Raw genomic sequence first — 25811 nt, 5'->3', positions numbered from 1 at the left:
ACTAAAGACAGATTTTTCGCAAAATAGGAAATATTATATTTTGCCCCTTTAAAAAATAGCTCAAATTCTGTCTTACAGTATGTTAGTTTGTCACATCGATCAGATTTCAGGTACTACCAAAGCCAATCAAATTGCAGTTTATAAAGGCGAAGTAATCTGACGAAATTATGTGTCGCAGCGTGTCGCAGTTTGTTTTCGTTGAAAGATTAATTGGTGAGTTGTGAATTATCATGGATTTGAAACGTATTCGTAGTTTGCGAATCAAATTGTGAGCTTCGATACAAAGTTCCCAACTTCGGCCCGAATTTATTAAATCCTTCTGTAGTTATGTTATCAAAAAGGGCTTTGCTACGCTAAACTGTTGGAAACAAATGTCATAAAAATAAAAAACTTCTATGTTCAGCGAGCCGTAAACATGTTGTCTCGAACCCCAAATTAGTCGGCCCTGTCGCGTCGGCTTCGATTAAAATCAATTTTACATATGGGTAAACCATCCAGTTTCATCCGGTTTACAAACGCAGAAGACTTGAAATTGAAGACAGTGAAGATTATGCCTCACAGAAATCGTTAAATATGTGTTTTCATACAAAAAAGTTAAAATTTGACCAAATTTCTACATGCATGAAATTTATTTATCGGCAAATCGCTTGCGTGATCGCTGATGCGAAACGTTGTCTTGCACTTCAAGCTACTTTCCTTGACAAGTTCTAAAATCTTCGAGTTCAGAAATCGCCATGACTTTCTCCTCAACTACTAAACTTGGAAAGTTCAGTCGGGCCGAAGTCGGGAAATTTGTATCGATGTTTGCAATTTGATTCGCAAACTATAATAAACGAAGTAATAAACGAATCAAATAAAAAAAACCCACTCTCTTCGGAAAAGTTCTTTAAAGCGCAGTACACCTGGAGTATTTGTTTCCTGTCAAAACTGTTCAACAAAGATTTTCGTTCATTCACAACGTAAATTCTATTCAACAAACAAGAACTAATTGAGTTATCAAGTTGTCACGAAATGGCACGCTCTTATTCTGTTTTTGCTATCGATCGTAGTTGCTTTTAACAGTGAAGTTACTTGTACCGGTTCATTAAATGTTTTTGAACGAAATGTTTTACAGTTGATTTCAGTTTACTTTGGCCGCCCGCTTTGCGAGAAAAACAAGGGTATCGTGTTACGTTCGTTTTAAAAAACAACGGTGTCATGTTACAAAAGTGAGAAAAACAACGGTATCATGTTACAGTATTTGGCAAAAAGCCAAAAGTATTCCGTAACAAACAAAAGTAACCCGTTACGGTTGCTACAAAGCTAGCAACAAAATAACCGCTTTAAACAGAATAAGAACGTGCCATTTTGACAATTGAATTAGTTTTGTTTTTTAATTAAATGATGAAAATTTCCGTATTAAATAAAACAGTTCTGATGTATCAAAATGCATGTAAAAATTATTTTGTTTGCAAGCAAGCTTTGTGCAAAAAAGTGACTCCGTGGGGCGCCATACACAAATAGCTCAACCCATGGCATAAACCATCCCAACAGGACAATCACCCAGTTTCATCCCAAGCAACCCCATAAATTGAAAAAATAACTCCTGCACGCTTAGCGTGCCTATGTTTAAAGAGAGTTAAAAGTTGGGCTCACTTACCCCCTTAAAACTGTATTAAGCCACCTTAAGATAAAGTAAGATCGCACAGAATCACATAAGATGACGTTACATAGAGCACACACTGGCTGTCTTGTGTAACATTTTTTTTAGACAGACAGACAGTTCTAATAGCTAGACTGTGCAAAGTTTGAATCATTTCGTAAGGGGCTATATCACGCAATTTTAGGCAATTTTGCGTTCGGGTAAACTTGAAAAACGTCGACCCAATTTGTATGAAAGTGTCATTTACAATGCTCGAAAATCGTCCTTGTTAGTTATTTAGCCAATACAACAGTACAAGGCTTTTGCTCTGCCAATTTGAAGTTTAGAACTCTTAATTAACGAAAATAAATAGAATTACCTAAAATACCGTGACATAGCCCCTTTAACGATAGTTTGGTTAACGTCATACACATCATACATTTTGCTTCTTTTCTGAAAAATTCTTGATCCACAAGGATAAAAAAGAAGCATTGTTATAGCAAATATAATTCAAAGAAACAGACATCAAGTCAAGACTGATAGCGGTATTTGTAAATTTATTTTCCCAATAAAGTAGCTAACCGCAAGAATATATTCTCAGAGTTCAATAGTTGATATTTTAATTCCCGCTATATTATTATGACTTTGAAAATTGAAGTTGTGAAGTCATCTTACGACCTGCGTAGTCAACTTTTGCTTTTTCCTGCGCGAGTCGCGGCCTCGGAAGGCCACGGGCAGAATGGAGAGGAGTATTTTTTGTGTTCTCCCCTGTTCTCCCCATACTCCTGGCGGCTCTGACGCTAATAAGCCTGATGACGCATGCCGAGCATGTTTGAAACAGCCATACACCCCGGATAGAATGAACACTATGACGATACGCGAATGCATGTATTGGATTTTAAAACAAATGGAGTTTTTTGAACCGAGCGAATCCATGAGACTGCACCGTAGCAAACCTCCAAAGTCCATTGTAATGTTCCACTTAATCCAGCTCAATATAAACAATTGCAAAAAAAAGTGAAAAAAGAAAATCGTCTGTGGATAAGTGACCGGCAGACAGTCAAGGCTGCAAATCGATTTTTTTAACGAAATCAAAGAAACTTATCCGAATCAAATTATAAATTTTTTTATAAAGAAGTACAACGCGATTCTGAAGAGCTCTACAGATCTCAAACCCGGAAAACTGTCTTGCTACGAAAATAAATGTTCGAGTTCCTCCAGTGATTTCCCTTTCGTCTCTGGAACATAAATGAAGAAAAATACCCAACCGCAAAATGAAATAAAAACCGCAAAATCAAATAAACCATGTATGTATGTATGTATGTAAATTCCACCGTAGAGCCAAAATGCTCCATAGCGAGTTATCCACTCAGTTAGTGAGAGAAAAGTCATAGAAATCACCAGATTACAAGCCCAGTTTGTAGCTGTAGCGAACGCATTGCCTGTACTGCGCGCCCATAGAGGATAAATCTCGGAGTTGATTGTCCACGGCATAGGGCCCATCCCGGGGGCGAATGCTGCTATGTAGAGCACTAACGCTACAATGGCCATCCATGCGTACTTGTAAGGGCATGCAGCATATGACCATGTTGTTGAGTGCTCCTTTTGGCTGCATCTGCCGTATGCTGCAGCGTTATTACTGGAGGAATTGAACGGAACACAAGAGCCGTTTAAAGGATTGTTCGAAGTATCTTTTACGAAGCAAAACCCACAATTGTCTTTCAGACAGTCTAAGCAGTAACCAGAGCTAGGACAAGTGTTTTTGATAAAGGAAGGCGTTTTCTCCTGCACAGTTATCGAAGTATCGTGTTGCTTTGCCATGAAAAACGCACCTCCTTAAAGAAATAGGCTAAAGGTAACCCCAGCCAGGCTAGCTAGCAGGAGTTTTCGGCGTCCCATCCTCTCTACAAGACAGACACCTACGATGGTAAAAGCGAAATTTCCGAACGCGACCACAGCAGCCAACCATATGGCGAGCTGATCGCCTTGAATTCCAGACATCTGTATAATCGTTGCACTGTAGTACCTGGCGACAAAAAAAGTTCGAAATGTTAATTCTTCTTACAATAACTATACATTTCTTTTACTGTTAGTTCGGATAATTTACTTGTAAATCCGCGTTATTCCTCTCTTTGAGAGCTTAATTCTTCCCCGCTCAAGAAACATCCAAGATTCAATCTGAAAAATTCCATACTGATGACGTATATCCGTACAGTACAGAGACTCTGATTGGTTGTTACGTGCACGCAAAAATTCAAAACCGAGTAACAACCAATCAGAGACACTTCACAGATCTCTTTAAAGCCACGTCATCAGGTTTGGAATTTTTTTAAGGCGGAAAGAGAACTTTAGCGGCCGAAGGCCGTCACCATGAGTGGCGAAGCCGCTAGAAAAAACACGCGGGTCACAATAGCGACATGACCAACACCGGAAACCGTGCAAGAAAAACCACTGGCACCATGGGTAGAGAAATGTCAGTATTCCATCCCCATGACATTTAGCCTGCAGAACAGGCGGTTTATTTTGCGGGTCGAAGCGCGAGGTGCTAGGTTTTTATTTAGCGGGTCACGCGAGGGCGAGCGCGAAGCGCGAAGGAAAAAAGTCCAAAGTACCACCGTGTAAATACTGTTGTACGTTGTTCTTGTTAGCTGTTTTCTTTGTAATGTTTATTTCGTTTGATTTTCATTGTTATTTACAGTGGCGGATCCAGACCATCAGCTAAGGAGGGGGCCCACTTGACTATAAATGTTGAATTCTGCGAAGATAATTCCGGCACTTCAAAGAAAATGCGCTATTTCCAAAAAAATAAGGTGGGGGCTCGGGCCCCGGGCCCCTCCCCTGGATCCGCCACTGATTTATATTGGGGTTTTAGGGAATGGGATATAGATTTTGTAGAGAGATGGTTTGGTGGTGGGTCCTACTTCTTTTGTGAACTCACCTGCCATAGGGCGAATTTGTAAAATAAAATAAAATAAAATGTTGCAACTCATTCCAAGAAAATAAAGTTGCGCAGTTACAAATTTACTTACATAACAGTGTTAATCCCTGATAGCTGTTGTATTGCCTGCAGGATGCAGCCAACTAACAAAGCTCTCCTTGTTGCTGGACTGGCCAACACTTGATAAGCTACACTTTGAGTAAATGAACATGATTCTGGGGAAAGAAATCGTAAGATAACTTTGTTAACAATTCCATTCCTAAGAAATCCCAAATTCAAAAACCTCAAGTTTCTTTTAAAAGTTGATATTTGCAGGCACTATTTTTCATTAAATATTAACGTTTTTTCAGTAATCCATTTGGTTGACTGTTTGGGTGAAATTTTATTTTCCCAACAAAATCCCTGATCTATGTTCATATACACTCATTAATACAGTAAGGGTGTCCAGCAGTAGCAATGAAATAAATATATGAGAGATGCAAATGCAGCCATACTACTGAAAACCTGAAAAAAAAAAAATTCAGGCTCTGAGCGGGAGTCAAACCCACAACCTTTGCGTTGCCACATATACTTGGGCAGAGTATCATGTCCACCATAAAGGGATTACCCATATACGACTGCTCTCATGTGGCTTTGATAGCTCAGTGGTAGAGCATTGCACTGGCAACGCAAAGGTCGTGGGTTCGACTCCAGCTCAGAGCCTGAAATATTTCTTCAGGTTTTCAGTAGTATGGCAGCATTTGCATCTCTCATACTGTATTTATTTGATTAAGCGCCCAACCTCGAATAAGCGCCCACCCTGTAGGTAGGAAAAGTAAATAAGCGCCCAGCCTCAAATAAGCGCCCATCCCAACCGCCTAAAATGAGGACACGAGGAATTTTGATTATTGTTGAAGACAAGTTAAAATTAAAATTTACTTAGTACTACTAAGAGACTATCCCGAAGACCGAGTTTTGTTTTAGTTTTTTTACTGAAACTTTCAATGAACATTTGAAATTCAACTTTGGAACACCTTCACTTTTAGTTGTTATACATTGTTTTCTTGCAAAATAAACATACTACTTGCTAAAAAATGGTAAAAATTTAATAAGCACCCAGCCTGGAATAAGCGCCCACCTCGAATAAGCGCCCACCCGCAAGGTCCAAAAATTTAATAAGTGCCCAGGGTGCTTAATCAAATAAATACAGTATATTATACAGTAAAGTTCATTTAAGGCTTTTAGCCAGGATTTAAAAAGTGGGAGTCCAAAATTTTTATAAGGCCTGACTTTGCCCCCATAGGAGGGCCTGGGGAGCATGCAAGGTGTTTTTCTGCAGTTATGAGTGCAAAGGTACCTAAGGATTTCCAAATTAATTTTGCTAAAAAAACCTCTGTATACAGTTATTCATATTGTTTTTCTCTGGAAAGTGGCCATCCATAGGACTCCTGGACTCCCACTTGGCTAAATGCCTGGTTTGTTACATTACATTTTGGGCAAGGATTATTTCAGATTTGTTAAATGTTTATTTAAATGTTTATGCTGTGGTTGAGTTTTACTCTTAGTACAATTTTAATTTTCCTTTGTTTAATAGCAAAATTGTCATATATTACCATACACTAAAACAAAAGAAAGTTATACCAAATTGTTCTCTGAATAATATTGAATGATCTGGTGATCCACTACACTTACTGCTCTTCTGCAAAGATTCTTCTTCATCACAAACATTTTTCATGTCTCCAAGTTCTGAACTCACATCTGTTGTTCCCCGTAGTTTCACAAGCACTTTCTTAGCTCGTTCAGGGTATCCTTTACTAATAAGCCAACGAGGACTCTCTGGGAGCACTAGACAGCCAAAGAACATCACAATTGATGGCACAGCAGCTAAACCAAGCATGAATCTAGCAAAAAAAAAAAAAACCAGCAAAAATTGTTGCACAACATCTTCTTAGGAACATAGAGTCCTTTTTTTCCCCTGACTGTCACTTTTGCCATCCATTTTGTGGTCCAAACCTGGGTTAATCCACAATTCTGAGTCCTCCCAAGGTTTTAGGGAATGAATGAAAACTTTATTTTACCACGATTAAAATATCAGTAATGTACAATAGAAATATAAAAAATGAATCTCTAAATACTGGTTTACATACTTGCCGTGTGGGAGTCAGATGCAGAAAACCACCTATTAATACCTCTCTTGAAACTACCAAAGAAACTCGCAGTTTTAAGTTCTTCAGGAAGATTGTAATAAGATTGCAAGTTCTTCAAGGAAATCGTTCCATTGGGAACATGCAATCAAAAGGGAAATAAAACTGGAAACACAGAAACAAGAGAATATTATATGGAACAGGGAACACCAAAATTGAAATACTTTCAGGGAACACGTCAACACAAAGAAAAATTTTGTTGAGAAAAGGGGACTACACTACTTGAGTTTCTACTAATAATGTATAAAGTAATAATTATTAGTGCTAATAGTCACAAAAGAATTTGTGAGTTATCATTGTACCTCCATCCTGTCTTTTTGTAAGAACTGAAGATGCCGTCAATGACTGCAGCAACAAACTGGCCGCCAGTACTAAAAAGATTGTTGATAGTAACCAGACGCCCTCTAGTGCTTGAAGGTGCTGTTTCAGCAATGTAGACTGGAACGGTAACAGATGCTCCACCTGTGTTCAAATACAGATTTTTAAGCGGCACTGCTTTCTTAGTGTTCACTGGCTGTTTTATTGGATAGATAATGCTATCCACTTGATAAATCGCTGCCAAGCATATACACTGGGTTTTTTAAAACTTATGTACTACCCCGTTGGGCGGCACATACCTGTATAGGTATTTTGGGGGAGTACCCCCTTCCCTGGGAATGATCGACCAATTTATACTTGAGTGTCAAAAGTAATTCATGTCTGTTTTGGTTTGGCTGCATTTCCACGCTTGTCCCACTATCTGAACCAACCAAACAAAAGCACTAAAACCAATCTTGAAATCACTCGCATACATTTTCCTGCACTACACACTGGTTACATATGTTTTCTCAGTTTTGATTGGCTCACTCAGGGGCACCCAACGACAATTTTCGGAAAAATATCTGTTCGGAAGACGATTTGAGATCTAGAATTTTCGGAACATTTGTTGTAAAATTTCTTGCTTGCCTGCCTCTTCTAGGATTTTCGAACATCTAAAATATGGTATTATTGCCCATTTTTAATGGATTTCTACCCTTAAAAGGTCACCTAGAATTTTCGGGAGCCTTTTTTCTGGTTGAAATTTTCGAAAAGGTAAGTTTTGATCACTGTAATTTTCGGATCACTAGGACTTTCAGCTAAGAAATCCGAACAGATGAAAAGTTTTTAGGGGATAAAAATACGCCTATATCTACCATTTAAATACTAAAATACATTCAATAATGCTAAGTTAAGTGGTTTTGAACTATATTCTCGTTGGGTGCCCCTGCTCACTGGATTGTCTGTACCCTCTGTGATTGGCCAGGGTCATAAGTTTGGTTTTGGTTTTAGTTTATGACACTCAATTGAAAATTGTTCTGAAAGCCTGCCATTTGAAAGAAACTATGACATCTGAGCCTCTCTATTGGTATTTCTGAAGAAATTGAAGATGTGATGATCACCGCGGAAAAAGCGAAGATCTCAAGATTGAAGAGAACACTCCGATATAAAACTGTAAAAATTTGTTAACAGTAAGAAAATATTTGTATTCAGTTCTGAATGTTGGCATTTGACTATGAAGATCTGCTTTCAATTGAAAAAACGAAGATTTGCAAAAAATTGTGATGAAAACAAAGGCTGTGGGTATCCATAGAGAGGCTCACATCTCACACAAGCTTGTGTTATTTCAATTCTTCAATCAAATTTTGTGCTGAATTTGCATAATTATTGAACGCTAATGCACCAGCAAAGGTTGATAATTTTTAAATTTTACGTTGTGAGTCACAAATATTGAACAAGGTGACATTTTGAAAAAAGGGCAGCTAATCTCTGTTAAAAGATCATAAATTGGACATTTGAACTCTAAAACACTATCATGATCATGTGATAATCATATTTGGCATAAATCTGGTGAATATTTTTTGAAGTATCTTTAAGGTCGGAACACACTAGGCGACACGTTGCTGCAACACGTCGCAGCGACGTGTTGCTGAGACATGTCGCCTAGTGTGACATGGTGCATTCTTGCGACAAACCAGTCGCTGCGACAGAATTTTGTCGCTGCAATGTGTCGCTCAAATTCAAACTGGTTTGAATTTGTGCGACACATCGCAGCAACAAAAGGAGCGATAGCAGCATTGTCAATGCGTGTGTACACGTCCGTGACAAATCGCTGCAACAAGTCGATGAGACAAAATATAAACTAGTAGTAATCAGAGATTAGAGGAGCACGTTCGACCAAGAGGTTAAATAGACCCAAGGTAGGCAGGCAGTGGCATAAAACGATATGGTCGGCCTACTAATAGTATGCCTGATACCAAAGTTTGTTAATATGCATATAACTCACTAAATGCGAGGAGGATAAGTGTGAAAAAGATTGTGCGACAAGCCAAAAGAACATAGAGTGAATGAAATATTATGTACACAAAAATAGTTATTTATTTCACTTGACTTGTTATTGTTTGGCACTAAACGAGATTTAAACTTCCACAAACCTGTAGAAATAGTTTCACTTCGATTTAAAATTCCACAAAGTACTTAAAAAATACAGACATAATTTGCACAGTAATCCACTACACGCATGCAACATTCAATGTACAACAATTTCCTCGTCAAAACGTCTAGTGTTTCTAGGAACAACGATATATCACAAATCCAAAGAAGTGACAAAACAATTTTGATCTGTATTATACCCACTCTCGATGCATGCAATTCTAACAATTCAATTGCAGTTTTGTGCAACGTATAATTGAAGAAAAACACGCTAATTTAGCTATGATTGAACTCTGTACGAAACTATGCATCAACTTACTCGATTTCCACTCTTTTTACGACGTTCAGTGGCTGAAGATAACTCTGCTACCTTGGATGATAACCCTCTAATGTTCTCCATGACATTTTCGGCAAAATTACAATTTTGGCCACATGTTTTTGGGCTCAAATTAGGACGCCATCTTGTTTTGCATAAAATCGAGGCCATCTGTGGCTACCAGCTTCCCGGCCGAGATTTGCCCCTGCAAAAATTAAGCGGGGGAGGCTAATCGTGTGTCCATACATCTGCGCGCACAATAAGGCTCGCTTCATTCCGCATAACAGTACACAGGCATACCAACTCAAAAGACACAGGACAAAAACAAAATTAGGCTTGCGCTCTCCTTCGTCGAACGCAATTAACCAATGAGAGAGCGTCATGTATTTTTGCCACATTGATTTGGAAAACTAGTTCGCATTCCCACTCTTCCAGATTCGCTGTTTGTGCATGAACAAACACCTTGTCGCAGCGACTTGTTTTTAAGCAGTACACACAGCGATTTGTCGCAGCGATCTGTCGCTGCGACTTGTCGCATAGTGTGTCCCGACCTTTAACCATAACAAGTCACTTTGCTGTACGTTTCTATCATAATGAAAAGAAGTAGTTCAGCATATAAGGTTAAGCCTAGATTTGAGCCTAGTGGCCCATACCACCAGATACAGGGTAAGGCACCCTCCCTGTACCCCCCACCCCCTTCCAGATTGATTGGTATGGTTGACTACTGAACAACTCAATCCATAAGTCAAACTGCTAATTATCAGACCACCAGGCCCTCCTCTAAGTTGTTGTATAAGGTTAAAGCCAGCATTTAGGCCTATGGGCCCATCAGACAAAAGATAATCCCAGTTTCTGTAGCATGAAACGACAAGGAGTATTTGTATTCCGCCTTGGATGGGATGGTAGTCCATCGCAGGGTTACTTCCAGCATTAACTTTGCTGGTACCCATTTATACATGTGGGTGGAGAGAGGCACTGAGAGAGAAAAGTGTCTTGCCCAAGAACACAGCACAATGACAGGGATAGATCTAGGGGGAGGGTGCAGGAGGCACACACCCCTCCCTGAGATGACCTGCGGCTTAGTATTCATGTTTAAAATTTGTTTACGTCACCAATAAAGTTACGCCATTACTTAGTGGTGCACCCCTTCCTAAAAAAAATCCTGGATCCACCCCTGAATGACCCTGGACAGTGCTTAAACCCAGACTGCTTGCTTGATCTAGAGTTAAGCACACTAATCATTAGGGCACCATGCCAGCATCTACCAGTCATGCAATGAACAAGTACATACAAACATAATGTGCAAACTATACCTGGTCCATGTTTATTTCAAAAGGTCCTCGCGACTGGCACTCTGGACACGATCCTGGCTTGACCTCCTGATTGGGTGACTGAAAGAATGGTCCCAGGATAAATGAACACTTTTGGCAATCATACTTCACCATACTTAGCTGAGGAAGAATGCCTGTGCTGCTTGTCACGACACCACAAGTCCGTATGAGTTGGTTCACATGCAGTTGCCTGTAGAGTTGAAAATAAATTGAAGTTAATATAAGACATAAACATTAAATGTCAGGGGACTACAGGGGGGGGGGGTTGTGGAGGAGGAGGATCCATATGTAAGGGAATGCTCTCTGGCCTGTAAAGCTTTAAATGAGAATGCCACCATTTAATTTAGATGTGTGCTCCCCTCCCAGGCAGGGTACTCGGCCTTGTAAATGACGGGGATGATCGAATGGAGGCAAAACTCAGGACCCAAAAAATCCCTAAGTCTTCCGAAATTATCCAAAAAAATCCCTGGACCAAAATTAGCCCCCCAAAAAATCCCTTGTCAAATTACCCTTAAATTGCCAGAAGGGGCAATAAATAAACAAAAAGAAAACCATAAAAAATTGAATGCTCGTGTTTGTTTATTCGTCATACTATAAATACGCCAAGGCCGCGTTTTTAATACCCAAAAAATCCCCTATTTAAATCAAGTCACCCAAAAAAATACTTGCCAAATTTTCCAACCCAAAAATAGCATAAATAGCCCTTTAAGTATTTCTAGGGCTTTATGCTACATATGTACATGCAGGTAGCTCAATCCAAGCAAAGTATTCTGTACCTTAATGATCTAAGTTCCTCCATAAGCGGCAAGTCAGCAATTCTCACATGAATATCACTAGTAATGCGGTCGTAATTGGGGAACATTGCTAGCACCACTTCTTTGGCTCCCTAAAAATTAAAAAAAATATGTATTTACTAAGTGAAAAGTTCAGATCTTTATCTAATACAGTTTTCCTTCCTTTTGCCAAGCATGCATCTGACTTCACTATCCTCTTTGCAGGGACAGATTTAGAGCGAGGGTGGATTGAGTGGCAAGCCAGCCCACCTCCACCCCCCCCCCCTGCTCCCCCCTCCACCTCCCACCCCAACCTTTCAATTTCAATTCAGCATTCTCAACTTTCAACATTTTTGGGAAACCACCTAAGAAAATTTAGACTCTGCATATTTAACAATTATCCTGCGAAATCGCGCGGAATATCGCCTGATACTTAGCCGACGTAAGTTTACCTTTAATTGTAGCTTTAGCTTTTTAAATTCATTGTAAGTTTACTCTTAATTGTAATTTTAGTTTTTAGCTTTTTTATTCCGTTTTTAATCTTGTAATGCGCATTTCAACATTTTATATATGAAATTTGCGCACTATAAATGTTATTATTATTATTATTGACGAGGCCATAGGCCGAGTTGGCTAAAATCAGACGATATTCCGCAAGATTGGGCAGGATAATTGTTTTATTATTCAACAAATTGTCAACAAAACACATTTTGCAGCTAGAAAAACTGTAATTATGTAGCGCTTTACGAGAGTTCGGACGAATCTTCGCAACCTACGTATATCGCAGGATATCTGTTATGTACGGATGACAGATATTGTTACCATTTTGACCATATATGGGCAGCACGCGCATTTGTTGAATAATAAAACTTCATAGCCCCTTGATATCAGTGCACCCCTCCACCCTTCTCAAAGTTCTAGAACTACTGCTGCCCAGAATATAAAAAGTAACAAATTAAATTAATTTAGACCCAAATATTCCTCAAGGAAGCAATGAAATGCCACTATCAATTCTGTTGAGCAACTTGCAAAGATAATTAAAACACAATACTGGAGATGTTATTTACCTCATCAAAGATCTGCAGGACTTCTGATGGTGCTTCTGGAAGGAAATATGCCAATACTTGCTGCTCATTGGCCAGTATGTTGTAATCAACAATAAGACTTTGCTTGTTTGCTATGTAAGAGAGAAAAACAAACAATATAAAACCTTGTTATAGCAACCAAGCACCAGTGCCAACCTGTAGTGATAATAATAACTCGTTTTAGTGAAGCAGTACTAATATACCGGTACTACTTAAATACTAGGGATGGTGTATGGTCGTCAGTTCTCAATAAACATGCGGTCTGTGCCATGAAATGACGAGGACTATTGCAACTCCCCCTGGATAGGATGCTAGTCCATCACAGGGTTATCCCAAGCAGTTGTGTCATGTTGCTCAAACAGTACATGCACATTCCCAATACCTACTTGTTCCCCTGGTTAGGGTGAGAAACATAAAGAGTGCCGCTCAATCTTAGACATCACAAACCTGGATGAGTGTTGAGTGCCCGGGGGGGTACTCCGTGATCCAAGTGACGGGGATGTGGGAAGGATTTTTTGGGGGTCGAAATTTTCGATTCCGGGATTTTTTTGGGTAGGAGAAGTTGGCAGGTATTTTTTTGGGTGACTTTATTTAAATAGGGGATTTTTTTGGGTATTAAAATCAAACTAAAGTGCCTTGGCGCGGCCTTGGCAATTTAGGGGTAATTTGACTAGGGATTTTTTTGGGGGTTATTTTTGGTCCAGGGATTTTTTTGGGTAATGTTGGGAGACTAAGGGATTTTTTTGGGTCCTGAGTTTTGCCTCCATTCGATCATCCCCGTCACTTTGATCCCGGAGTACCCCCCCTGGGGTTGAGTGTCTTGCCTATGAAAACAACGCAATGACCGCGGCCATGGCTCAAACCTGGACCACTTGATCCACATTCCAGCAAGGACAACAGATATTTTACAAGTTCTTGATGCATACCTTCGCACATCTGTGAAATTTTTTCCCTGTAGACACTTTTTCCTTGATCGTCAACAAACGAGCGAAGAAACTGTTTAAATCTGTTCTTGATCTCCAGGCGAGGAGCCTGCATTGACACCCATTCTCGCACTGAATGTCCTTTCATATCCTCCAGGTTTTCAATACTTTCAATAAGCTACAATTGGATTTAATAATTGGATAAATTTGAGGAACAAGTCACAATTCATGTTTTTGTAAACAAGTTTTAGCTGAGATTCAACTGCAGCTCTTCCTTTAATACAAGTCCTTTGAAGGTCCTATCACTCTTGCAGAATTCAGAAACTTTTCAAGACTTAAAAATAAAACTTAAGGTAAAAGCTTTTAAAATTGATGCTAAACGTTTTCGATCTGTTCGATCATCAGATCTGTTCGATCATCATCAGAGATGATGATGATTGAACAGATCTGATGATGATCGAACCGATCGAAAACGTTTAGCATCAATTTTAACAGCTTTTACCTTAAGTTTTATTTTTAACCTTTTATCGGCGAAATGTATAATTATATTTTTCAAGACTTGGTTTGAATTGCAACCCATTTCACAGTGTTGTTTGATATTCAAGAACTTTAACTTTGTTATTCTAAATATGGTAAAAGGTAAAGTCTGTGCTCAGGCCCAGTGGCCCATACTGCTGAAGCTTATCCAGGTTTCCGCAGCATGAAGGGACTAAGAGTACCTCCGCCACCCCTAAGGAAATTCCAATAAAGCTTCATACATTTCCTAACAGTTTTTTTTTGGCCTTTGAGACCCCCCACCCTCAGGAATTTCCAATCCCTTCCATGGGGGGGGGGGGGGAATATAGACATTTTCTGGAACTATACATTCTACAAAAAATAATGATTCAAACATACCTCATCATCATCTTGCATATCTCCATCAGCCGTTCTTTCTGCGATCCTCCGCCGACGCCTTGGTTGCTCTTCGTCTTCTTCATCCGTTTCATCTTGAAACAATTAAAATAACAACACAGATTGAAACCTATTCTTAATCCAATGTCTCTTTTCTTTCATTTTTTGAAAGAGAACAATCTAAGATTTTATACCGTAAAGAAGTCCCCTGTGAAGGCGTCCTCTAGCAGCAGCATCTTCTCTGTCCCTTTTCCTCATGAGCCGTTCAGCTTCCTGCCGAGCTTCTGGTGCCATTTCATCAAAGTCTTCATCGTCTAAAGCAGTGGGATCATAGACATCGAGAGCTGGAATTGGGCGATAATCCCTGCAGAACAGAATAGTGATTAAATTTTATAATAGTTTGATATAATTTTGGATTTTGTCATGCGTGAAGAATAGCTGATTAAAAGCAGATTTACATATCACGATTTGTTGGTCTGATTACCAGTAGTTGACTTACTTTTACAGGCCACATAACATTTGCTGCAATTTGTCAGCCTGTGTTGTTTTTTTTTGCCTTGTATCACAAGAATGAAAATTTGTCGTGCACGTGTTGTGTCCTGCACGTGCACTGTAACAGGTTTTTATAAATCAGGCCAATTTTAACTGCCCATCATTATCTTTTTTTTCAAATCTGCACCAAATTGGGCTTATAGTTATTGGAGCATGTAAACCAGACTGGATTATAAGGAGCTACTTTTAGCAGTTCAGACATAAAACTAGTTCTTAGGTAACATCAACAATAAAATAATAACAGATTTTATTCAGTGAAATAATAAATGAGCTTAATGCAACTTACTGCTCCATCCTATCACCAAATAACTCTTCGCCTTCCTCCTCCTCTGCGACATCTGCGTTACCAAGAACAGCGTCAGTGTCATCCTCAAATGGCGGCAGATCCCTGCCTGGACTCGACGTCAGACCGTCTGTCCGCTGAGGGCTGCTGGGTACACCAAGACTGCTTGAAGATTCCTGTTCCAAAACAATATCCTGATCAATGTCGAAACTCTCCCACACTGCTTTTATAATTTTTCTTATTTTCCCTTGGAAGAATTTACGTAGTTCTATCAACGGCAAAACGATGATGAGATCCTTCAAAGCCATCGCCGGCTTACTTTGATTTATTGTGAAAAAAAGGTGAAGAGCCAATTTTGGAAGCTGTACAAAATTTTACAAGAAGGTTGTTATGACTCGAGGTAAATTTCACGCGATGTTCCTAAAGAACCACAAAACGCAACTCGTGTATAAATAGATATAAAAATTTCTGCCAAAGTTTCGGCAACATGTGAGGAATCTTTAAGATAAAATCAGAAGTTAAATTCCTGAGAAATTAAGCTTTCCTTCGCACAAACTCGATCGAACAACAATTTTCTGCGAGGCCGAGGCATGCACGAAGCGATGATAATTTTGCTTCGCCAACAACGATCAAGGCCCGTAAACCCTTAATGAATTGATTATTTACAACAACAGATACGAAAATTAACTCTCCTACAAGGAAGAAAGCTTTTACTTTACAAAGTAAAGTCAATTTCTTCAAAACTCGTCGAACAACTTACCGCCATGCTGTCTTCTTCGTCGGCTGATCTGTTCACGTGACACAATTTTCCCGCGTTTTTCAAGTGATAATGAAATCGAGGCAGAAGTGATCAGCTGATACATGCATCTGCATTTTCTGACATCTTCTGTCACGCAACGGCCTATAGCTCACGGTATGTACGTTCCTCTCGCACGATAGCAGCGGCTTGATGCTTGTCATGACAAAAGAATCGCCAGTAGCTCGTTTGCTGATTCTCGAGCCTGCATGGGCCATTATTCAAATGATTCCCCCCCCCGTCCGACTTTTTATCCCCCACGCAAGGAATTTCGTTCCAAATCAAAGCAGCGGCTGCTGCGCTGACTGTGGTTAGATTTTCGTAAGGGCACTCAACACCTAATTTCTCCTTACGGTATCAGTATAATGTCAATCAAGTAGGTCATGAGAATACAGAAACTCGTCAACTAGGGATCAACAAGGGCGGACTCAGGAAATTCTTGAACAGGGAGCCATAGGAGTTGGCGCGACAATTTAGGAGGAAGCGGAAGTAGCCCGCGCCCCTCAGCCCGGCCGCCCTCACACCTCCTTCCCAACCCCACAAAAACTTTAAACCTTTAGGTTCCCGAGATACATTTAAGATTTTTGCTTTTTTCCGATACCCATCGGAGACTGATTTCGCCTAATCGTATAAGGCTACTTCCCTAAATAAACTCTCCGGGAAAGTGCTGTCACGGATCCGATGAATATATAACCAGTTTAATGGCGAGATAGGACTTAACCTGCGATCAGGCTTTCCTTTTTTTCGAAAGGGAGAGGAGTGATAAGTAGGTAGGGAGGGCGTGATCTCAGGTTAGATAGGACTATTATTTTGGTCAGAAATAACATAACAGTGCGAAAGGGAACTACGGCGGTGAGCCCCATCAATATTTCGAGTAGAAAAAGGACTCGATTCCTTTTCCCTCCCACGGCCTTTGCGAAGGCAGCAGATCAGTCATAGGTCACGATAGTCACGACGGATTTTTATAATTATATTGCTCACTGCCGGCCCTTTAAATGGTAACGAAATACATTACAACAGTTCAAGTGGTTGCACGTCAGCAAACCTCCAAAGTTCATTTTATTTTCCCACTCAATTCAACTCAATATATACAATAACAAAAAAATAATGAATGAAAAAACAAACATAAAAAACAAACGCGTCTGTGGATCATTTTGACGTATAACTCGAGTACGGAATACCGTACAGACCTTAGACTTGGACAAGTAGACTATCTAGTTACTTTCTATAACCTGTAATATTAACTGATTCTTTTGACTCAACAGTTTTGGATTAACTTTTTTGCGGCGTGACAGTGAAAACTAGCAATTAAAAAAATATATATACAGTTGAATCCCGATAACTCGAACCTTCAAGGGAAATCGAAAAAGGTTCGAGTTAACGAGGGTAAAACTAGTAAGAAATGACCTGGTTGGGAATCAAAACAGGTTCGAGTTAGCGGGAGGTTCAAGTTATTGAGGGTTCGAGTAATCGGGATTCAACTGTATCGTCTTATCACTAGCATTTTTGAGAGCTAACCTGCACCACAAACAGGATACCCATGTTAAAACTGCGTTTTCTGTCTAGCCTGCGAACAGGCTCCCGAGTTGGGTTTCCGCGAGCGAAGCGAGCTGCGAACGCGAGCAAAGCGAGCGTTAGAGCGGGACTCGCGTAACCCCACTCGGGAGCCTATTCGCAAGCTATTTCTGTCTGCCGGTCACTGCATTTAATTCATTTAAAACCTACACCGATTGTCGGTCATTTACAGTGATGTTAAGGTTGTATAGGCATTTTAATTTTGCAAATTTTCTTTTCTCAGTAATCGTTTTAAGTTATGAACATATTTTGTCTTTTAACCCCCTCCACTTTTTAATTTTTTATGTCTTGCAGTGATGGGAGTGTATATGTAGACAGATAGAACGTAAAAGAAAGAAAAAACATTAGTGAACGCAAAATTGTCTCGCTACGAAAATAAATACTCGAGTTCCTCCAGTGATTTCCCTTTTGTTTGTGGAACATAAATGAAAAAAAATACCCAACCACAAAAAGAAATTCCACCGTAGAGCCAAAACGCTCCATAGCGAGTTATCCACTCAGTTAGTGAGAGGAAAGTCATAGAAATCACCAAATTACAAGTCCAGTTTGTAGCTGTAGCGAACGCATTGCCTGTACTGCGCGCCCATAGAGGATAAATCTCTGAGTTGATTGTCCATGGCATAGGGCCCATCCCGGGAGCGAAAGCCGCTATGTAGAGCACTAAGGCTACAATGGCCATCCACGCGTATTTGTAAGGGCATGCCGCGTACGACCATGTCGTTGAGTGCTCCTTTTGGCTGCATCTGCCGTATGCCGCAGTGTTAACGCTTGAAGAATTGAACGGAATACAAGAGCCGTTTACAGGATTGTTTGTGGCATCTTTCGCGAAGCAAAACCCACATTTTTCCTTCAGACAGTCTAAGCAGTAACCAGAGCTAGGACAAGTGTTTTTGATAAAGGAAGGTGTTTTCTCATGAAAGGATATCGAAGCATCGTGTTGCTTTGCCAAGAAAAATGCACCTCCTAAAAGAAACAGGCTGAAGGTGACTCCAGCCAGACTAGCTAGCAGGAGTTTTCGGCGCCCCATCCTCTCTACAAGACAAACACCTACAATGGTGAAGGCGAAATTTCCAAACGCGACTACAGCCGCTAACCAGATAGCGAGCTGATCGCCTTGAATTCCAGACATCTGTATAATCGTTGCACTGTAGTACCTGGGTACAAAAAAGTTCAGAATATCAATTCTTCTACCAATTACTAAACATTTCTTTTTATGTTAGTTCAGGGAACAAAGTTGTATATAAAAAAGATTGGCATTTCAGACAAGAACACTAAAGAAGAGCTCAGCCCAAAACGTCTGTTAATTTTGATTTTTTTTTTTGACACCTAAAAGAGAATTTTCAAATTCCTTTACTATAAAAAAAATTCCCCAGAACGGCCGGATGATTAACTTGACCTAAGTACACACATGCCGACTTTTTCCTCTTTTTGTGCGCAAAAGTCTTCCCTACTCAAGAACTTCTGAAACTCAACTTAAAAAATTCCCAACTGACGAAGAAGTGTGGTTCGTACTTTTTCGACATTCGCCAACCTTGTCCCCAGGCCAGGGGAGGGGGAAACTCCCATACAGATGGGACAGGCATGTGCACCATCTCGCTATCAGGTGTAAGTTTAATGTTTTGGTCTCACTTTGGGTGTTCAGGACAGAACCCCACTAATAATAAAATAGTATTAAAAACTGCTCTCATACAGTCTAAAATAAAAGAAATAAATAAATCGCTTGATTTAAGTGTCATTTTTTTAGCACTACTGTGCTAATTGAAGACACCTTTATATATCAGGAAAGAAATACTATTAATCAAACAGAAATTTGTTTAAAATCCCAACTGGCAGGAGGTTGACCAGTTGGCTATTTGCAAAGTGTGGAGAAGTTGACTTCAGGACTACCAAAGAAAAATCGGGAGGACCGAACAGGCAAAAAAATTCAATTCAATTTTTCGACTAGCACTCTTGTCCCTTCAAAAAGAAGACCACCCATATTTTCTTTCAGGGTTAACTACTATAATATTTTACGGACCCTCTGGAAAATAACATAGAAAATAGAAAACAAAGTTGTGCCTAGGAGGCAGTACAAAAAAAATACTCAGGCAGGTTGCCACCCATCCAAACCCAAGAAAATAAAGTTGCACAGAACTTTAAAAATTAACTTACATAACAGTGTTAATTCCTGAGAGTTGTTGTATCGCCTGCAGCATGCAGCCAACTAACAAAGCTCTCCTTGTTGCTGAAGTGGTCAACACTTGATAAGCTACGCTTTGAGTAAATGAACATGATTCTGGAGAAAGAAAAGGTGGGAAAACTTTGTTAACAAACATATTTGCAAGATATACAAAATTCGGAAACCTCAGGTTTCATTTCAGGAGTGATTTTACTTGTTGATATGCACAGGCACCATTTTGCATTACACCATTTTGCATTACATTTTAAGCTTATTTCCAGCAATCTACAAAAAAAGGTAACTGACATTTGGGTGAAATTAATAATAATAATTACGAATTTGTTGTGCGCAAATTCCATACGTAAATGTTCAAATGCGCATTACAAAAAACAAAAAGTTAAAATTATTCTTAAAAAATAAGTTATAGGTTAAAAATTACAACTAAAATCTAGAATTCTAATAAATTACAATTAATGTGAAAATATTTCTAAACAGCACAAAAACATCACAAACTCTACTTAATTCCATTTTAAGAAACCTAACCAAATTATGGTTTGAAATAAGCTCCCCCTATTACTCCCCCCCCCCAAAAAAAAAAAGGGTTCAAAAAGAACAAAGCCCTGTGGGGGCTTAAAGAGCTCTTATGGTAATTGACTGGTCTATGCTGAAGAAACTTTTTTTACCAAATGCAGTGACATTAAACAGTGACATTACATTTTTGGGCAAGGTCACCCACTGACGACCTTCACTTGTACAGCAAAATTAACAGCACCACCTAAAAGCAACGTTTACCAATCATAGCTTTCATTTGGATTAGTGAGCAAGGGAATGAGGGAGTGCAAGTGCATGAAGGGCGAGAGAGTGACGTCACACACCATCACATTACTATCTTGTTCTATGCACAATATTTCAGAGACGAAAATAGAGAAAAAGCTGTTACAGATTATTGGTGATCCAATACACTTACTGCTTTTCTGCAAAGATTCTTCTTCATCGCAAACATTTTTCATGTCGCCAAGTTCTGAACTCACATCTGTTGTTCCTCGAAGTTTCACCAGCACTTTCTTAGCTCGTTCAGGGTATCCTTTACTAATAAGCCACCGGGGACTCTCTGGGAGCACTAGACAGCCAAAGAACATCACAATTGATGGAACAGCAGCTAAACCAAGCATGAATCTAGAAAAAAAGAAAACAGCAAAAAATTGTTGCACAACATATCCTGGCAGACACGATTCAAATTTTTAGCTTGTCAACCTTGCTGCCCACTTTGTGGTCCAAACCTAGGTTGTTCCATAATTCTGTAATCCTCATTTGGTGGGTTCCCAGCCCAGGAAGGGGGGGGGGGGAACTCCTATATGAAAGAGACAGGGATACTTGTTGCCCGGGGGGGGGGGGACTCGCATATGAAAGTGACGGGGATGCTCGTCGTCTTGCTTAGGGGTGTAAATTTTGGACTTTTGGTCTCGCTTAGGGTGTTCCGGGAAAAAACGCCCAAAACGCCAATATTTTTAGCCATAATGGTCTCGTTTAGGGTTACACACGAAGAAATATACAAATATAAACTCCATTCTTAGTTTTTTGGTATCTTTTAGGGGTCAAGAAAGGCTTGAGCCACACCCAGATTGGTCTCTTTTAGGGGTTCTTTTCAAAATTTCCGACGAGCATCCCCGTCCGTTTCATATGGGAGTCCCCCCCCGGGACTTGTTGTCTCACTTAGGGGTGTAAATTTTGGATTTTGGTCTTACTTTGGGCATTCCAGGCCAAATGCCAATAACTTTAGTTCTCTGAACTGAAGTTCTCATTTACGGCTGCATTTGAAGAAAATTAATATAGAAATATAAATTCTGTGTTTTTTCAATTTGGTATTGTTAAGGGGTCTCCTTTGGGGTTTTATTCAAAATTTTTGACGAGCACCCCTGTCTGTTTTAGATGGGAGCTCCTCCCCGGGGGCAAATAATTTTAAGATATTTCATTGTCGTTCATATCATCTTCCATTTCAGCACCACTTTGAATTGATTATTTAAGGAAACACACACACTGGTTTTGAGTATGATGGAAAAAGAAAATGTTAAGGATTGTTCAGAAAGTCAGATGGTTTGTGTTCCTCAGAAAATGGTGCAGCCTGCGAACAAGCTCTTACAGGAATGGCAGGTGGAGAAAGGAGGTCTAAGACTATTGAATGCAAATTTTATGCCACCCATAAAAATCCCATACCACTTCCACCTGTTTGAGCTGTAAAATTTTGGCCAATCAGCGCAAACCATATTGAGTCATCTCATTTTCGGCAAATAGTCAAACAATGTAACAGCCAATCAAGTCATCACTTTACACAAGACCTTGGCAAGTTTCTACTTATACTGTATACAGTTATTAAAAGTGTTACAAAAGAACTTGTGAGTTATCTTTTATTTGTACCTCCATCCAGAGTTCTTGTAAGAGCTGAAGATGCCATCAATGACTGCAGCAACAAACTGGCCGCCAGTTATAAAAAGATTGTTAACAGTAACTAGACGCCCTCTAGTGCTTGAAGGTGCTGTTTCAGCAATGTAGACTGGAACGGTAACAGATGCTCCACCTGTGTTCAAAATTAATACAGATCTTAAAGTAGCACTGTTATCTTAGTGTTTTCTGACTGTTCAAAGGGTAGATAATTATGCCATCCACTTGATAAATCGCTACCAAGCAGATACACTGTTGAAGTTTTTTTAAAATTTATCTTCCAGTAAAAAGTAAGTGAAGAAGCAAGTATGCGAAGGTGCGTTCCTTAAGTCGAATACTTAGCAGAAAGTAATTTATTCACCCTTTGAACAGCCAGGCCCAAAACTCAAAAAATGATCGAGTTTATCATAATCATGATAGAATGATTTTTACTTGAGTGTCAAAAGTAATCCATGTATGTTTGCTTTGGTTGAGCATTTCTACGCTTAGTGATTAGTTCCAATCAGATCAAAAACTAAAACCACTCCTCACTTGCACTCGTGTTCCTGCACTTCACACAGGCTACATCTACTTGCTTTGAGTTTTGATTTGCTCACTGGACAAACAATTTCTTTGTATCCTTTGTGATTGGCCAGGATGATCTCTTTGGTTTTGGTTTTTATTATTGAAAATTGCTCTAATAGCCTGTCCTTTGAAACGACACCAAAGTTATACATCAAACTCTGACCTCTCACACAAGCTTATCTTATTTAAATTCTTTAATCAAATTTTGTGTTGAATTTGCATAATAATTGTACGCTATATGCTGTGTTTACACTTAAGCATTTACCGTGGTAAACATTTACTGACTAAACCTTGGTACATTTGTACAGTGTTTATACTGGCTTAAATAACCGAAGTAAATATGTCATCAATCACGATCACGATCAAATCGAATGGCAGCTAATTCTTTTTAATTCATGCACAAAAAGCCCGCTTTTATAAAAGGAGCTGTGGCTGTGGCATTTGCAGTCTTGCAATCCTCACGTTTTATTTTCTTGTTCTTGAGCTGCAAACTCAGGTCTCAAGATTTAAGCGGCTCTTACTTTTGCAGCACCTCATGGCACGCTAGAGGTGCGATGTTATGGCCAAGAAACCAATTCTGGTTTGAATCCCTTTTACATAGAAATATCGTTGAAAATTGGTGGAAAGAGAACTTCAGAATATCTAAACGTACGTTTGATTACATTGTCTGAGTGGTTGGTCCAGATTTGGCAAAGAAGGACACTTCTTCTTCGTTTCCCCACAAACGTAGAAACGAAGTCGCATAAACGTGATCGAATGAGAGTGATGCAATCTGGACACCAAAGAATGTGAAATACTATGCGACCGCAAGCGGATATATCTGTCATATCTCGACCTTGGTTACCGACCTAAACCATGCCAGATCACAGGGTTAATCAAACATTTACCTTGGTTAACTTTCTCTTGTTTCGAAAGGCGTTTACCAAGGTATCAGTTGGTGTTTACACTCGCAAAATATTTACCTTGGTAAGTTAACTCCAATACCTCGGTAAAACGCTCAAGTGTAAACACGGCAATAATGTATCAGCAAAGGTTGATAATTTTTAAATTTTACATTGTGAGTCATGAATATTGAATAAGGTGACATTTTGGAAAAAGCCCAGTTTATTTATGTTAAATGACCATAAATTATTGGACGTTTGAACCCACGCCGTGGCACGTAGATCATGTGGTAATCATATTTGGTATAAATCTGATGAATAGTATTTTTAAAGCACCTTCAATCATAACAGGTCATAACAAGTCACTGCAGTAAATTTCGTTACGTTTCTAACATAAATGAATAAAAAAGACACTAGCTTGACATAAATACTTCAATATTTGGTTAAATACCTATTCCAAATCCCACAGTGAGCCTTCCAATGAGAAGAACCTCTCTCGAGTGAGCAACTCCCATAATCACAGCTCCGACCGTGAAAACCATCGCAGAGGCAATAAGCATCGGTTTTCTACCAAGTCTTTGATTCAAAAAACCACCTAAAAGTGCTCCAAGTATAGCTGTTCCGATTGTGGCGCTTACAATGAGCTCCTGCCAAAAAGAAGACAAATGAAACTCCTGTTTTATCAAAATCATAGCGCCGGAGATTACACCAGTGTCATATCCGAACAGAAATCCACCAATAGCGGCGAAAACAGTCAAAAAATAGACGTATAGTGGAGTTTGTTGCTTCGTTGGAAGATCCGAGCTTTTTATCAAAGCTTCTTGCTCAGTTTCCTTGTCGAAGGATGGTGTCTGATCGCTGTTTTGATCCATTTCGTTTCCTGTTTCGTCTACGTTTAGAACCAAAGACCGTTCAATAATGTTTTCTCAAGGCGACTGAACTTGTGGACCGAATAGGACTGGGAACGAGCACATATGTCACAGACTCACAGACCGACCGACCGACCGGACTTGGGACTATCGGACGGACGGACAACATCCTTCTCGTTTCGCAAAACGCCAAAATCGTTTTACTCGATTTTCTTTGAACTATATGACTTTATTTTTTCCTTACACCTCTCAACGGATATCAAACTTGAAAATAATAAAAGCTTTTCTAAGTTATAGGCTGAATTAACAGATTCTGCGATAGCTTGCACTGGCCTCGGCCCAAAAATCAGCCATCTTCTATTCACTTATAAACCTGACGGGAGAAAAGGGAGAGACTGCTGTTTTCGACCAGTATTATAGGTAGTGGAGGACGAATTCTGCAGTGTTTTTACCCTCTTGTTAAGGATTTCGTACCATACCTTCACTAACTTGGTACTTTCTTATAAAATAAGTCCAAGGTCTTTCTCTGGCAGTGCACAGCAACACCATGCGGCAATCTTCTTTAACCCTTTCAACTAGACGTCTAAAGCAGTTTTGTGGGCTTAACCCAGGCGCGTAGGAGGGGGGTTCGAAGGGTTCGAACGAACCCCCTTTGGAGGTCAATAATGGAGGACTGAAAACACAAACTGTTGATTTTCAGCTTCTAGCAAATAGTGGGGGAATGGAAAACAAACTTTGCGTGTTGTAGCCTTTAAAAAAAAGTATCGGGAAAGTATTAAATTGTTAGGAGAATGGATCCTTGTGATCCTTGCAGTCAAAATAATCCCATCGTTGAAAAATATTTCCTAAACAGGCGTTCGGGATTTGATAAATGGAGTATGAATAGACAAAAGGCGGGGATTACAATTTTGGGGGACCCAGGTGATACGTGTATTTAGTGCATATTGACGCTTAGAACGCCGCTTTTAGTACATTGACGGTGGAGCCGGGGGGTGAGGGCTTAACCTTTTACCCTGAGATGCCTTTGCAGCACATGTCAAGATTTTGTAAAACGTGTACTAAGTCGGTATGTATGTATGGATGTATCAAGTTAACAAAACGCCAGTAATATTGTTGTTATGACTAAAAATACCTGTTATTTAACACTACATCGAGTTTGAAATATTGACGTAGACAATGCTGAAA

General features: G+C 39.6%; 1 protein-coding gene and 1 pseudogene across 2 annotated transcripts; both read right to left on the bottom strand.

Annotated features, from left to right (window-relative positions):
* Window positions 1–2812: 2812 nt before the first annotated feature.
* On the bottom strand, window positions 2813–16149 carry LOC144628778 (proton myo-inositol cotransporter-like; annotated as a pseudogene). The gene is made up of 12 exons (XR_013566288.1): window positions 16105–16149; window positions 15348–15520; window positions 14704–14873; window positions 14513–14604; window positions 13622–13796; window positions 12678–12787; window positions 11614–11723; window positions 10820–11027; window positions 7045–7256; window positions 6231–6439; window positions 4651–4774; window positions 2813–3647 (listed from the first exon to the last, which is right to left on the bottom strand). The product of XR_013566288.1 is annotated as a proton myo-inositol cotransporter-like (transcript).
* A 1011-nt stretch (window positions 16150–17160) lies between these two features.
* Window positions 17161–24687, bottom strand: LOC144667093 (proton myo-inositol cotransporter-like). Its single transcript, XM_078528473.1, has 5 exons — window positions 24209–24687; window positions 22289–22448; window positions 20841–21049; window positions 19867–19990; window positions 17161–18869 (listed from the first exon to the last, which is right to left on the bottom strand). Exons 1-5 carry the CDS (start codon window positions 24627–24629, stop codon window positions 18083–18085), a joined length of 1701 nt encoding a protein of 566 aa, XP_078384599.1. The 5' UTR covers window positions 24630–24687; the 3' UTR covers window positions 17161–18082.
* Between the last annotated feature and the right edge of the window lie 1124 nt (window positions 24688–25811).

This window comes from Oculina patagonica, chromosome 10 (genome assembly GCF_052425735.1).
Source record: "Oculina patagonica isolate OP01 chromosome 10, crgOcupat, whole genome shotgun sequence".
Lineage (NCBI taxonomy): Eukaryota > Metazoa > Cnidaria > Anthozoa > Scleractinia > Oculinidae > Oculina > Oculina patagonica.
This window is presented reverse-complemented; position numbering and strand designations above follow the sequence as displayed.